We start from the raw sequence: 16,426 nt of genomic DNA, 5'->3' as shown, positions 1-16,426 counted from the left end.
TTTGTTCTATTTTACAAATGCCTCCACGGGTCCTCTATTCACTTTATTCATTTTAAGTTAATTTCTGCCGTCAACGGCACAACTTTCAATGCGGCAGTCGCGCCTACGCAGTGCGGGTCTGTCAGCCGCACATGCGCAGTTTGGTGGAATATTGCTTGGGGGGGGAACTTGTTCTCATGTCACTTAAGATGCTAAATCAATTGAAAGAGATTTACCCTCCACCACCGAAAGCCAAAGAATCCATATCTCCTTTTATGAAGAACATATTATCGCCTGTCCATTTGAAGATCTGAAAAATATTCAATAATTTTTCACTTATTGTTCAAGAACATTACTACATGCACGTAAATATTAATCAACAACAGTAAAATCCTTCAATTTCAAGTGCCCTTTGGAACTATACATGGTTTTCGAAAAATTGTCACCCACGTTTAGCATTTTGCGTTTTAAAACTTACTGAAGCATATATTGGAAGAAAAATTGTGAACAGGATAGAAAGAAATCATGATACGTGATTTCTATCCACCAATGGAAAGTGAATGAAAAGATCTGAAAATGACATAGATTCCACGGTGTTTAAGAAAGAACTGCATATGCTGGAAAAATCGAAGATAGACAAAAATGCTGGAGAAACTCAGCGGGTGAGGCAACATCTATGGAGTGAAGGAATAGGTGACGTTTCGGGTCGAGACCCTTCTTCAGAATCCATGGTGTAAATTGCACAGCACTCATAGCTGAATGTAACATTGACCAATCAACAAATGGTTTATAGCAAAGTTTATAGTCATGCAGCACAGATTTTTGAGGCCATCCTGCCAACTCTGTCCATACCAACCATTCAATTAAATTAATCCTAATTACCAGCAATTAGCAGCATAGCCTGCAACTCCCAGCTTCACAAAAACTATTTTGGGCTTACAACGATGCTGGCATTTTGAGAGATCTTTCTGCATACATGTTGCAGAAAGATCACCATTTACAGAAAGACACATCATCATTTACCATCAATAGATAGACACAAAAGCTGGAGTAACTCAATGGGACAGGCAGCATTTCTGGAGAGAAGGAATGGGTGACGTTTCGGGTCGAGACGTCTGAAGAAGAGTCTCGAACTGAAACGTCACCTATTCCTTCTCTCCAGCTTTTACTCCAGCTTTTTATGTCCATCTTCAGATTAAACCAGCATCTGCCGTTCCTTCCTATACATCATTTACCATCAAATCTATTCGCAGCAAAGTAGTCACTAATTAAGCAAACCAGTCTCAAAAATGCTTGTAAAGGGCCTGTCCCAATTAGGCTATTTTTTAGGTGGCTACAGGCGACTAGACTGTTGCCACGTGGTCGCAGGGGTGTGAGTGGTTGTGAGTAGTCTCCTCAGTCGCCCAAAGAGTCGTAGTGTCTTTCTGGTCACCGCTGGATTTTCAACATGTCGAAAATTTTCGGAGACAGTCGGCGACAGTGGGTTTGACGCCAATGAGCTTGACTTCTCCTGACGTAGGTGCTGTCATAGTTGTCGCCAGGTTAATGGAGGTTGTCGCCAGGTCACGTAGGTTGTCGCCAGTGCCGACTTTGGGGTTTTTTTGTTGTTAAAGTAATGATTCTATTTCAAATTTTATGTCGAAGGGGGGTGCTAAACCTGCTACAACTATGACAGTCGCCGGTAGTCGCCTAAAAATAGCCTAAGTGGGACAGGCCCTTTACTGTAAAATTAGTTTTGTTTTTTTGAACCCAGCAAGGTAGTTGATACACTTCACTAAACAGCACTTGCCTTTTCATAGAGCCATACCATGTGGTTGACTCTTAAATAGCTTGGTATCCAGATCGTATTTGATCAAAGCGGCATGAAGAAGCCCTATGATAATACAGTCAATAGCATCAAAGAGAAAACACTCTAATAGTTGAATTTGAGTTGAATCTCACTCAAAGAAGTGGTTGCTGGAGGACAATCATCCCAGACCCTGGAAAGAGCAGCATCCTTCCCATCCCCTGGACAAATCATCCTTAATCCATCAAATTGTCAAAAGTGGAGATGTTTGCTGATGAATGAATGTTCAATGACATTCACAACCCTTCAGCAAATGAAACAGCACAAGCCACAGCAAAACCTAAACAGCGTTCAGGCATGGGTTTGTGCCACAATAGTGCCAAGTAAAATTCCACCCTCGACCTTCAATGACATTGTCATCACATAGTACCTCATCATTAATACCTGAATAGAAATTCAACAGGATCAACCACAAAATTAAAAAAGAAAATGTTGGGAAAACACCCAGCAAGTCAGGTGACATCTGTGGAACTAGATAAAGAAATAACATTCCAGGTCAATTATCTTGCGTCAGATAAAGGAAAGAAAAAAAAAAAAAGTTTGTTTTAAATGGCTGGGAGGGACAGATAAAACAGAAGAAAAATCTCCAATATGGGATAGCGGAATGATTGGAAAGAGCTGCTCTAGTCCTTCAAATTGTATTGCAAATCGGGTAACTTTTACTTCTATGAAAATTTCATTGCAATCACATTTTTTTCACTGATCAATATGGGATGCTATTTGTGATTGACGAATAATAAAATTGTCCAATTGGATTTATTTTCTCTAAGCAAAATGCCAAACACCAATACAAAGACAAACATGACAACAATATATGACTTAAGTCAACTTTTCTTTGTTTGAGCAACTTAATTTCAACATTTTGTTAAATTTAAAATTTTCATCAGTCCCACTCTGGGCTGCTTAATCTACATTTTCAAATTTATTAATTTATGAGATGATTAAATTAAAGCAATTTGAACTGAGATAACTGATACCTTCTATGTTGAATTAATGTACAACTGTGTTACATTTGTAGAATGGATTTGTTCAGCCATAGATTGCTGTGTTTAGATTTGCCAAATCAAAATGGGGAAATTATTCTTCCTGGTGATAATTTTCAGAGGCTGGTTGCTTAAAAAACCTTGCAGATGCGGCTCCCCCTCAATGATTTTCTAACCATAGTCTACATTATCAACTGCATAGTATAATGGAAGGCCATAGATTAGGAGAGGGCCTAAGGGTTGGGTTGGGACTGGGAGATGCAAGATAGTGGGACGAAATGAGTTTGCATTTGGCAGCTATAAGATTCAATTGTGCCCCAAATGCCAAGCAGTTGCAACATTTGTGGAAGCAACAGGAAAAGGGAATGTGAAGTATTGCTCCTTTGGCTCTTCATTTGACACCATATGGTTGTGACATTCATCTAGCTTCTCGCTGAGATTTCTTGTTATACTTGGAGTTTGGAGGCAATTGGGCCCCAATTATCATCTAAAAATAGAGGCAACCTTTGACACTTGTGACACCCGGATACAGCTAGCCAGCAACCATAATCAAACTTGATACTGCAATATGAGTGGTCAGCCTTGAGTTATAGAGGGAGGAAACTAAGTGATACCTACTATAAAGCAGCTGGTATAATTGTGATGAGATTAGTAATGAGAGCCCTGAACTAATACTCGGAACATCACATATTTCAATTCTCATCAAGATACTTTGAGAGATCCGAAAACAAATTTGAAAATGTGACCATGAAACACTTCATTTTGGGACACATTTGGTTGATGCTCCCATTACATTACTATTGATTTATTATATTATCTTAATCTGCTAAACTCTTTCATAGAATCCATTAGTTCCATATTTCCTTTCCACAAAAAAAGCAAAAAGTAAACTATGATTCAGTGACTGTCCCCAAACCCAAAGGGCCAATAAAGTAATTCAGACAGCACAAGACAATAACCAATTCCTCTTTCTAAACTTGTTAAAGCAAAATAAATTCCTCTAGTTATTTAAGCCAAAATGTATTTTTTTCTGAAAGTCACCAATCAGTATACAAGCTTTATCCATATACTAATTGACAATTAGCTTTTATTTTGCAGATTGCTGAGGCTGGCAAAACAGCCAATTCCCATATAGAAAGTTAGGAGAGCAATGAATCATCATTTATGATATTTAGGTTTCTGAATACTATTTTAATTTTAAGTGGAATATTTTGAGTACCAATCTAAGACCCAAGCTATTATTATCACAAGAATCTTTAAAAGCAATCAAAAGCTTTTTGATTGATCAGCAGCCAAGTGTTGGGACACAAAATTAAACATAAACCTCAGTGGATTCATATTGATTTGTTTTTCTTACCTTAAATTCTGGATAAAACGTGAAAAGGAAAGTTTCCCCTGTGCCATAAAAACAATCGCTAACTTTAAATGGTTCGGATGCTAGTGCACCAAATAACTGGAGGCAAAAAACACGATAATGGAAATTAGAAATTAGCTCAATGCTTAATCTACAAAATTATGCAATTAATTGTACACAAGATTAATAGTGTCACGGTTTATGAAATAAGTTCTGACACATCTATGTTATACAGGCCCACACTTATGGGCATCCCATCACAATTTACGTATTCAGTGGCATGTAATATGCCCTTTACAGCGGTGCTTCTTATGTCCTCGACTGAATCAAAACTGTCCAGGTTCTTTAGGTGGAAGAGGCAGGATAGCAATGAGGAATAGAGCCAATCATCATGGTTTGAAATGCCTTGCAAATCTTCAGCAAGTGGCAACATGCATAGTACCAAAGCACCACCAGGTTGACAGAATTAAAAATTATGAAAATCGTCACGGCAGAAATAAACATGACAAGCAAGCATGAATGTACTATTTGAAACATTACTTTATGCAAAGCTAACGGTACACATTTTTCTAGAAGTAACATACTTTATCTTTTGAGTGTCTCTGCTGTACCTGGCCATCGCTGTCTTTGATAACTAGCAGCATTGGTGTATCGACACCTGTCATACTACGATACAGTGTCTTTAGACTCATGCCATGCTTTGCAGTACTGTAAATTAGTGTCCATGGGTAACCAACAGTTCGAGGCGGCAGATTTTTAGCAAGCTGAAATTTATACAAAATAAAGTATCAACAGTGTATGCACAAGATATACTGACAACTAAATACAATTTTAATATTGTAAATATATTACCAGCTAGCGCAGGAATGAGTTTTCATCTGCACCATAAAACAATTAAAAAGCAATGCCTGCTCAGTCTAAAAAACAAAGATGCTGTGCAATGCAATCATAAACTATTTTCTGCAAGTGATATTTTCACCACAAAGACTAATTCTGTTCATTCATTTATTACACAAAAAGCAAAAATTTCAATAAAATTAGCCTATAGCAGAGAGAAAAGAATTGACTTTTAAAACTTGCATTGGCCTAGCCTGAGATTGAGCATTATTCAGAGGGAAACACATGTTCTAATTATAGACAGAAGATTTATAATTTTACTAAAACTATCCATAAAAATCTGTACTTCTTAAAATAAAATGACCACTTCTTTGCCACAAAATACAAAGGACAGCCTGAATCAAAATAGCAGAGCATAATTAGTGTTTTGTGAAAAACATTATTTGGTTTGAAAATAAATGTATACAATATATTTATGTCACTCACATGTAATGTCAAAACATAATTTACTCAGTTTAATTTACTTTTATTTCTCAATCCTTCAACTGTTGAGAACTCGAAGGGCCGAATGGCCTAAGAAAGCGAATAGTATGTTAGCATTCATAGCAAAAGGATTTGAGTATAGGAGCAGGGAGATTCTACTGCAATTGTACAGGGTCTTGGTGAGACAACACCTGGAGTATTGCGTACAGTTTTGGTCTCCTAATCTGATGAAAGACATTCTTGCCATAGAGGGAGTACAGAGAAGGTTCACCACACTGATTCCTGGGATGTCAGGACTTTCATATGAAGAAAGACTGGATAGACTCGGCTTGTACTCGCTAGAATTTAGAAGATTAAGGGGGGATCTTATAGAAACTTACAAAATTCTTAAGGGGTTGGACAGGCTAGATGCAGGAAGATTGTTCTCGATGTTGGGGAAGTCCAGAACAAGGGATCACAATTTAAGGATAAGGGGGAAATCTTTTAGGACCGAGATGAGGAAAACATTTTTCACACAGAGAGTGGTGAATCTCTGGAATTCTCTGTCACAGAAGGTAGTTGAGGCCAGTTCATTGGCTATATTTAAGAGGGAGTTAGATGTGGCCCTTGTGGCTAAAGGGATCAGGGGGTATGGAGAGAAGGCAGGTACAGGATACTGAGTTGGATCATATTGAATGGCGGTGCAGGCTCGAAGGGCCGAATGGCCTACTCCTGCACCTATTTTCTATGTTTCTATGTTTATTTTGCAATCCTTCAGTCTGATTTATTAAGGTGTATAACAGTTGCTTGACTTGTTTTCACAAGTTTGAGACATCTAGTTTACTTTACTCTGGCATTGTAAGCTTGCATTCTCATCAACTTGCCGTACAGAAACAAAATACGAAAAATCTAAACATGTAAAGGCAAGTTTAACTGATGGCAGATATTGTTAACTATGCCTCAATTGTAGCACAAAGGTGGAACATCCATGTTGTAGTTTGAACCTCATTAGTGTGTGTGTGTGTGTGTGTGTGTGTGTGTGTGTGTGTGTGTGTGTGTGTGTGTGTGTGTGTGTGTGTGTGTGTGTGAGAGAGAGCGTAGTTTCTGGAACGAAAGAGAGTGAAAGAGAGTGAAAGAGAGTGAAAGAGAGAGAAAAAGAGAGAAAAAGAGAGAAAAAGAGAGAAAGAGAGAGAAAGAGAGAGAAAGAGAGAGAGAGAGAGAGAGAAAGAAAAAGAGAGAGAATTATTATCCTGGCCCAAATCCAATACAAGCATGTATAATACAATTTCTTTCTAACCTGTTGTAAATATTTAAATCTCAAACATGCTATTTATTTGTTTGGGGATGTAAGACAAAATAGGGCTAACACCTTTAGGAAATGTACTTTCTCATCAAGCAAATAATTATTCCCTTTCTTTGGTCTCCAGGGCTGAGTGTTGTGTTAGCTTGATAAATAATTTCATTAGCAGAAGCTTTGTAACATATAATCATAGCATTCATAAATGTCTGCAGTCACAATGTAATTTCAATTTGAAAGCTTACAGTTTTTGCACTTTTGGTGAAGAAGAGCAAATCACTCAGCAATTTGTGGGAAATCAAAGCAAGCAGTGCATGGTAAATATTTCAGTTATTTATATATATTTTAATGTTTCTTAATTATCCTTTTAAACCTTGTTCAAAGATGTTTTAAATTCAATTTTTAAATGATTAAGCACAAAAGATTTTAATCTATTGGAATAATTTTTAAATTCATCAGACACCCATTAAAACAATTCAAAAGCCTTTGATATCAGCGAGTTGCCAAAAGCTCCTTGGACATTCCAGGGCAAGACAGCTGTATGTCATGCAACTTGTGTTGCTGTTTGGAGCCCTCAGGGAGCTGAGAAGCTTGTGCAGACAAGCGCTTCTGGGAATGTCAGGGCAGTCTTCCTCGGAACCCTCTTACAAAGACTTTACATCTTTTCAATGCTTCATAAACACTTGCATAATGAAAAATTTAAAACAAACGCAAATTAATGCTGTCCATCCTTCTACCTCTGCAGATGCTGCCCGGTGCGTTGAGTTCCTTCAGCAGTTTATTTGTTTGCTAATTAAAAGGTTAACTTAGTTCTCTTCTCCTCGAACAGGCCTACAATCATTCAAACAAATGGGGTCATGAATTCTGTACCTACTGGAACAACATCTGGAGAGTAGATGTCCTAGTGTACTAGCTGGGGAATCTCAGTTTATCACCTGCTTGACTGATGCAAAACAGTCAATAAAGAAACAGAGGCCAAGGGACAAAGCAAAATTCTTGCCCAAGGATTCCCATAATTCCAGTTTATGCCCCAGTAAACCACCTTTGGAAGTTTTCAACACTTCGTGTGCATGTTTTTCTTTCGTGCTCCAAAAACATTATTAAGCTCCTAAATCTCTGCAGAATTGCAGCTTGGCAAATATAATAATTACTTACTGCTTTCCACCACCAGCAAGACACAAGTCCGGTTAACTCCCTTGCCTGTATTAATTGAAGCTCTAACTACAGAGAAGCCGGTCGAACCGTGCAAAGCAAAGCATTTACTTCCTTCAGCAGCACAACATTGCCGCAGTATTTACTATTTAAAAATAACACACTGCAGCAACATTTCTTCTCGAGCAAGTCCCTGACCTTGACCGTTATCAACATAAAAAGGGAGGGCAGCTGGTGTATGCAATGCCACTACCTACCTGTAAGTTATCCTCCAAGATGATAAAGTCTTTCCATTATAATCAGTCCTTCATCATCAATGGAACTAAATCTTGTAATATTTTATCCAAAAGCATTATGGTAGTATTTCACCAGATGGATTGGACAGGTTTTGTAGGAGCAATAAGATTTGAACAATAAATGCTGGCCTTTCGAAAAATGCATACTGGTTATATATTTTTTTTAAATACACCATGAGTGGATTGCCTCATGATAAAGAACAGAAAGGCATGGAACTTTTACTTGGAACATAGTATAGTATAGTATATCTTTATTGTCATTTTCCTGAGTACTCACATACCCAGAGGAAACAAAAAAACATTGCTCAACCAGTGTCCATTCAGTGTGCAGTAAAAAATAAATAATAATAAAAATACATATATCATGAACAAATTAAGCACTCTACTTCTGTTAAAAGGAGAGCAGTAAGATAGAAGGAACCATGAGATATGAGGAGAGGGCAGGAATATGAAAGCCATTAAGGGGAATGGGGAAAGCGCAGAAAAATGCTATTGAGATAAATGATCAACCACAAATGTATTGAATAGCTAAACAACTCAAAGGGTTGAATAGCCTACTGCTTCTATTTTCAGTTTATGTTTCAGAACGTGGGTATTCTTACCCGCAGGAAGCACTTGCAAACTCCACATAGTCAGCAGTGGAGGTCAGGATTGAACTCGGATCACTGGAGCTGTCTGTCTATACATAACAAAAACTCTGTTCTTGTTATCTTCCGGTTTGATGGTCTTTCCATTTGCGCAAAAACGGCTAAAACGCTAAAAAGGACAGCGCAACTATTTTTCGTCAGTTCACTCCCCGTTCCTCTGTGCTGTGAGTGCGCCAAGTTTCGTTCCAATCGGCGAGGTTTAAAAATCTTAAAAACCGCGTGTGCGCAGATCAATCTCTTCTCCTGCCAGTCGGCGCTGTGCGGATTAGTCTCTCCCCTCCGCCCTTTCCTGCACCACCAGGTCTTTACTGGAGCTGAGGGTGGCCGGCGGAGGTTTCCAACCGGACTTTCAGAGGGACCAGAAGCAGCCCCGCCCCGCCCCGCCCCAAGCAGCAGCCAGCATCGGAGACCCGACCCAGCCCAGCCCGGATGTTGGAGGCATCGCCGATGTCGCCAAACGGAAAGTGGAGACTCTGATCCCGACGGAGAACGACCAGCATCAGCGCCCGCTGTGAGTCCCTCCCCCCCCCGATGCCCCATGGCTCTTCCTCATCTTTTCTTCAAGCTCACTTCCCCTGCCCACACCCCTCTCCCCCCACAACCCCCCCGCCCACAAGCCCCCTGCCCACATACACCCTGCCCCCACAACCCCCCCCTGCCCCCACCCCCACAACACCTCTGCCCCCACAAACCCACCACCCTCCCCTACACACCTATCCCCTCCCACATCCCTCCCACCCCCCTCCCACATACACCCCTCCCCCCCCCCCCCCCTACACCTCCCCATCCAACACACACCCCCACTTCCCTCCTCCCCTCCCTTCCCACACATGAAGAGGAGGGGGAGGGAGTGATCTGGGATGAGAGGAAATGAGCCGCCCATGCGCAGTTAGGGGCTATCGGTGAGTGATGGAATATTGCGTTGGGGGAATGGGCTGCGTTGGGGGAACGGGTGAGTAGTGGAATATTGCGTTGGGGGACCAGGCCTCCAGTGTGACTGGGATCCAACAGGTCCCACTTAGTCTAGTAGCTTTTAGCACTAGACTAAGTGGGGCCTAAACCTGATGAAACCTAATCCTGATGAAAGGTAAGGTTTTAGCCCTAAACCTGATGAAATATAATGTGCAATACTACACCCAATTAAAAAAAATAATGGTATTTTGGCCTTAATTGCAAAAGGAGATAAATACAAAAGAGGTATTGGCCAGAGGTGATTTTATTTGATCCCAATGGCTGCCGTGAACCTCCATTTGTTGATTTAGGTCCATTGTCACGGTACGTGAAGCCAACAGTTCTGAACCTGGGTTTTAGGATGGACAGTGACTTTAAATTAGATCGCCAAATATGCGCGGTGGTTAAGTCCAGCTTCTTTCACTTAAGGAACCTGGCGAAGGTGAAGCCCATTCTCGAGCAGCAGCATTTTGAGACAGTAATCCATGCCTTTATTACATCTAGGCTGGATTACTGTAACGCGCTCTATTTTGGAGTTGCTCGTTCTTCACTGGCTCGTCTCCAGTTGGTTCAGAATGCTGCTGCTCGCCTTTTAACTGGGACTCGAAGGAGGGAGCACATATCGCCAATTCTGGCCTCCCTACACTGGCTCCCGGTGCACTTTCGAGTTCATTTTAAGATACTGTTATTTGTTTTTAAATCTCTGAATGGGCACGCCCCGCCTTACCTCTCTGAGCTGCTCCACCCATACGCTCCTGCCCGATCCCTCAGGTCAGCTGGAGGTACCGAGGTCTAATCAGAGGCTCAGAGGGGATAGAGCCTTCTCTGTTGCTGCTCCGGCACTCTGGAACACCCTGCCGTTGCACATCAGACAGGCCCCCTCACTGTCCATCTTCAAATCCAGTGTTAAAACACATTTGTACTCCCTGGCTTTTGACCATGCCTGAGACTTTGCTTCTGTTTTTATTGTTTTTAATGTTTCTTTATTTTACATGTCTTTTCCTATATTTCTTTTGATTGTTATTATTGGTGTGTATTCACTTTTTTGTCAATGATTAGTGACGTACAGCACTTTGTTGCAACTATGATTGTTTTTAAAGTGCTCTATAAATAAAATTATTTTTATTTATTATTATTACCTGTGGAAAATTGTGAACAGTTCCGGTCCCTGTACCGAAACGCATGGAGGACATACTCGTGACAGAGGGAGTGCAGCAAGGGTTCACCAGATTAATTTTCACTTGGCAGACCAAATATACAAGGAGAGATTAAACAGAATCAGCCTATACTCTCTTGGCTGAAGGAAGAGGTGATCTTACACAAATCTGAAGATGGTTTACAGAGTAAATGTTAGGATTCTGCTTCTCTTGGTTAGGGTAATGCCCCTGTCCCACTTAGGAAACCTGAACAGAAACCTCTGGTGACCTAGCGCCCCACCCAAGGTTTCCATGAGGTTCCCGGAGGTTTTGGTCAATCTCCCTAATGGTCGAAAGTGGTTTCCGTGTGGTTGAGGATTCTTCTATGTTCCTTCGATTATTTCAACAAAATCAAAACTGGCCTAGACTAAAAATAGGTTGCCATTTGGTCGAAGCCAGTGGAGTGGGGTTGCTATTTACTCAGGCAGTCGAAGGCAATCTCCTTCGCTGACCAGCCATTTTGATTGGCTCATTGGAATTTCACGACCTAGAAGGACCCACCGGAAGGTAAAATGCCTGCTAAACTCTATTAAACTTCTTAAAACTGTCTCCCTTCTCTGTCCTTCTCTCCCTCCTTTCCCCTTCTCTCCCTCCCTCCCGCGCTCCCTCACGCTCTCCAAAGGATTCTGTGGCAGCCGTTTACCTTCCTCTTCATCGCGCAGACAGCGCTCCTCCGCTCTCCAAGGCCCCCACCTTCGTGATGTGTGCGGGTGTGCGCGCAGTCGGTAGCAAAGATCCTATAGGATCTTTGGTCGGTAGATGCAGCTCACGATTCGGTCGAGGCTTTCCAGGCGAGTGACCAAAACCTTTAGCGACTCATGGGAACCTTGGGTCGCCAGAGATTTCCGTTCAGGTTTCCTAAGCGGGACAGGGGCATAAGAAGTCCAGGGCCACCAGTCCATGGCTGCCGGACAACCCGGCTGGACAGGCTGAGCCGAGCTGGCTGCAAGTCCAGGGGAGCCCGCCCAGGGCCACCCCCCCCGACAGGGACGGGATACTTGGGAGCGGACGGGGACGGCCCAGTAGCATCTCAACAGCGCCTGCAGCACTGGGGACCCGGGCCTGACCCCGACCACGGACAAAACGCAGGCCTGTACACAACGCAGTATCACAGCTGGCGAGAATGTTTACAGCGAGTGACCTACGACCTGGGCATGCGCAGTCGGAATACCAAACTCTCTTATAAAATTTCCACTTGACAAAGTCTACTGAGCACATTTTTAGTCCTTTCTATCACTTAGTGCTTCTTTATTGTTTATTGTGGAGTAATATTTATTTATCAGCTGAGGTAGGATGATTGCTGATGATTAGGAGGTTTCCATGTTTGTGTTTGAGTAGTTGACATGAAACAGACACCGTTGAGGGGCCATTGCTTTTCTATCGTCTATAACACCTCCGGATCAATGGGATTATGATGCAAGAATTGGGGAAGTCAGGTAATTGTATCACATGACGATGACTGTTGTCGGGGAGGATTTAAACTAACGTGGCAGGTGGACGGAGCATGAGCAGAGAGACAGAGGGGTGTAAAATGAGGGTAGAAGCAATAGGTAGCAAGGTGAAAAGTAAAAGTAGCAGGCAGACAAATCCAAGGCAAAAATCAAAAAGGGCCACTTTTCAACATAATTGTATAAGAATGTTGTAAAAACAAGCCTGAAGACTTTGTGTCTCAAGGAGCATTCGTAATAAGGTGGATGAGTTGAATGTGCAGATAGTTATTAATGAATATGATATAGTTGGGATCACAGAGACATGGCTCCAGGGTGACTAAGGCTGGGAGCTGAACATCCAGGGATATTCAATATTCAGAAGGGATAGCCAGAAAGGAAACGGAGGTGGGGTAGCGTTGCTGGTTAGAGAGGAGATTAATGCAATAGAAAGGAAGGACATTAGCTTGGAGGATGTGGAATCGATATGGGTAGAGCTGCGAAACTTTAAGGTGCAAAAAATGCTAGTGGGAGTTGTGTACAAGCCACCTAACAGTAGTAGTGGAGTTGTGGATGGCATCAAACAGCAAATTAGAAATGCGTGCAACAAAGGTAAAACAGTTATAATGGGTGACTTCAATCTATATATAGGTTGGGTGAATCAATTTGGCAGGGGTGCTAAGGATAATTTTCTAAACCAACATGTTGAGGAACCAACGAGAGAGCAGGATATTCTAGACTGGGTATTGAGTAATGAGGAAGGGTTAGTTAGCAGTCTTGTTGTGCGTGGCCCCTTTGGCAAGAGTGACCATAATATGGTTGAGTTACTTCATTAGGATGGAGAGTGACAGTTAATTCAGAAACAAAGGTTCTGAACTTAAAGAAATGTAACTTTGAGGGTATGCAACGTGAATTGGCCAAGGTAGACTGGCAATTGATTCTTAAAGGGTTGACGGTGGATATGCAATGGAAGGCATTTAAAGGCCGCATGGATGAACTACAACAATTGTTCATCCCAGTTTGGCAAAATAATAAATCAGGGAAGGTAGTGCATCTGTGGATAACAAGGGAAATCAGGGATAGTATTAAAACAAAAGATGAAGCATACAAATTAGCCAGAAAAAGCAGCCTACCAGCCTGACTGCAAGATCCCTTGCAGTCAGAAACAAGTGAATTGATCATGGGGAACAAGGACATGGCAGACCAATTGAATAACTACTTTGGTTCTGTCTTCACTAAGGCAGACATAAATAATCTGCAGGAAATAGCAAGGGACCAGGGGTCAAATGAGATGGAGGAACTGAGTGAAATCTAGGTTAGTCGGAAAGTGGTGTTAGGTCAATTGAATGGATTAAAGGCCGATAAATCCCCAGGGCCAGATAGGCTGCATCCCAGAGTGCTTAAGGAAGTAGCCCCAGAAATAGTAGATGCATTAGTGATAATTTCCACACAAAGAGTGGTGAATCTGTGGAATTCTCTGTCACACAAAGTAGATGAGGCCAGTTCATTGGCTATATTTAAGAGGGAGTTAGATGTGGCTCTTGTGGCTAAAGGGATATGGAGAGAAGGCAATTACAGGATACTGAGTTGGATGATCAGCCATGATCATATTGAATGGCGGTGCAGGCTCGAAGGGCCGAATGGCCAACCCCTGCACCTATTTTCTATGTTTCCATGTTTCTATTATGTTTGAGTGGCAAAAATGTTTTGGGAGCCTCAGAATATACTTGAGAGAAACCAACGTCCATGGCTTGGGAACCCCACCAGAGTTGAAGTATATACTGTCTGAAGTCTGAAGAAGGGTTTCTTGCAAAAGCTGCTGCATTCAGCTTTTTTGTGTAACCCCTTGAACTTTGAACTTTTCCACATTTTGTCACGTTACAACCACAAACGTAAATGTATTTTATTGGGATTTTATGTGATAGACCAACACAAAGTGGCGCATAATTGTGAAGTGGAAGGAAAACAATACATGGTTTTCAAATTTTTTTACAAAAAAAAAAACTGAAAAGTGTGGCGTGCAAAAGTATTCAGCCCCCTTTACTCTGATACCCCTAAATAAAATCCAGTGCAACCAATTGCCTTCAGAAGTCACCTAATTAGTAAATAGAGTCCACTTGTGTGTAATCTAATCTCAGTATAAATACAGCTGTTCTGTGAAGGCCTCAGAGGTTTGTTAGAGAACATTAGTATGGACGGGAAAGGAATGGAGTGTTATGGTCTGAGCGCAGGTATATGGGACTAGGGGAGAATACATGTTCGGCACGGACTAGAAGGGTCGAGATGGCCTGTTTCCGCGCTGTAATTGTTATATGGTTATATATTAGTGAACAAACAGCATCATGAAGCCCAAGGAACACACCAGACAGGTCAGGGATAAAGTTGTGGAGAAGTTTAAAGCAGGGTTAGGTTATAAAAAAATATCCCAAGCTTTGAACATCTCACGGAGCACTGTTCAATCCATCATCCGAAAATGGAAAGAGTGTGGCACAACTGCAAACCTACCAAGACATGGCCGTCCACCTAAACTGACAGGCCGGGCAAGGAGAGCATTGATCAGAGAAGCAGCCAAGCATGGTAACTCTGGAGGAACTGCAGAGATCCACAGCTCAGGTGGGAGAATCTGTCCACAGGACAACTATTAGTGGCAAGAAGAAAGCCATTGTTGAAAAAAAGCCATAAGAAGTCCTGTTTGCAGTTTGCCACAAGCCATGTGGGGGACACAGCAAACATGTGGAGGAAGGTGCTCTGGTCAGATGAGACCAAAATTGAAGTTTTTGGCCTAAATGCAAAACGCTATGTGTGGCGGAAAACTAACACTGCACATCACCCTGAACACACCATCCCCACTGTGAAACATGGTGGTGGCAGCATCATGCTGTGGGGATGCTTTTCTTCAGCAGGGACAGGGAAGCTGGTCAGAGTTGATGGGAAGATGGATGGAGCCAAATACAGGGCAATCTTGGAAGAAAACCAGTTAGAGTCTGCAAAAGACTTGAGACTGGGGCAGAGGTTCACCTTCCAGCAGGACAACGACCCTAAACATACAGCCAGAGCTACAATGGAATGGTTTAGATCAAAGCAGATTCATGTGTTAGAATGGTCCAGTCCAGACCTAAATCCAATTGAGAATCTCTGGCAAGACTTGAAAATTGCTGTTCACAGACGCTCTCCATCCAATCTGACTGAGCTTGAGCTATTTTGCAAAGAAGAATGGGCAAAAATTTCAGTCTCTAGATGTGCAAAGCTGGTAGGGACATACCCCAAAAGACTTGCAGCTGTAATTGCAGCGAAAGGTGGTTCTACAAAGTATTGACTCAGGGGGGCTGAATACTTTTGCACGCCACACTTTTCAGTTTTTTATTTGAAAACCATGTATCATTTTCCTTCCACTTCACAATTATGCACCACTTTGTGTTGGTCTATCACATAAAATCCTAATAAAATACATTTACGTTTGTGGTTGTAACGTGACAAAATGTGGAAAAGTTCAAGAGGTATGAAAACTTTTGCAAGTCACTGTAGCTGTCAGAGTAGGCTTGAAGCAGGTCCCGTACAAACTAACACGAGAAAAACTTATTTGAACCAGTCCTCACAGACCCACATGTTTGTATTTTCTCATGACAATGTTTAGAAGTTCTTACTGCATTGTCTTGTTTGAGACCATGCCCTGCCCATACAGCAGGAATATCCTTCAACATATGGTTTCGACTATGCGAAAGAGATTCAGAATAGAGAACACAGGGTTTGGCAAGGACCAGGTAGCTCCTGACCCATTGTACATTTGGATGAGAAGCAGAAACAAGTTGAGAGTAACTGCTCTTGACAACAAGGCAACATTTGAGTTACACCACGTAATTCTGGTCAAACTGAAATAAATGGAATCATGGGAAAAGTATTTGCTGATTTGTAGATGCTCTTGTTTGACAACAGAAGTTTCTCAGGGCAGAGACGTGGGTCAAACCTTCAAGTATTTCAATGATTCTGTCCCAGAAGATC

General features: G+C 41.7%; 1 protein-coding gene across 2 annotated transcripts in view; it reads right to left on the bottom strand.

Annotated features, from left to right (window-relative positions):
• The window catches only part of LOC129696081 (oxidation resistance protein 1-like), a 147,361-nt gene that overhangs the window by 9,306 nt on the left and 121,629 nt on the right, over window positions 1-16,426 (bottom strand). For both annotated transcript variants that reach the window (XM_055633489.1, XM_055633490.1), the window contains 3 exons: window positions 4,774-4,926; window positions 4,166-4,261; window positions 216-289 (listed from right to left, as the gene is read on the bottom strand). In XM_055633489.1, coding sequence (XP_055489464.1) covers window positions 216-289; window positions 4,166-4,261; window positions 4,774-4,926 — 323 coding nt within the window. The remainder of the gene's footprint in view (window positions 1-215; window positions 290-4,165; window positions 4,262-4,773; window positions 4,927-16,426) is intronic.

Source organism: Leucoraja erinacea, chromosome 4, assembly GCF_028641065.1.
Source record: "Leucoraja erinacea ecotype New England chromosome 4, Leri_hhj_1, whole genome shotgun sequence".
Classification (NCBI taxonomy): domain Eukaryota; kingdom Metazoa; phylum Chordata; class Chondrichthyes; order Rajiformes; family Rajidae; genus Leucoraja; species Leucoraja erinaceus.
Note: the sequence above shows the minus strand (reverse complement) of the source record. Positions and strands in the feature narration are given on the sequence as shown.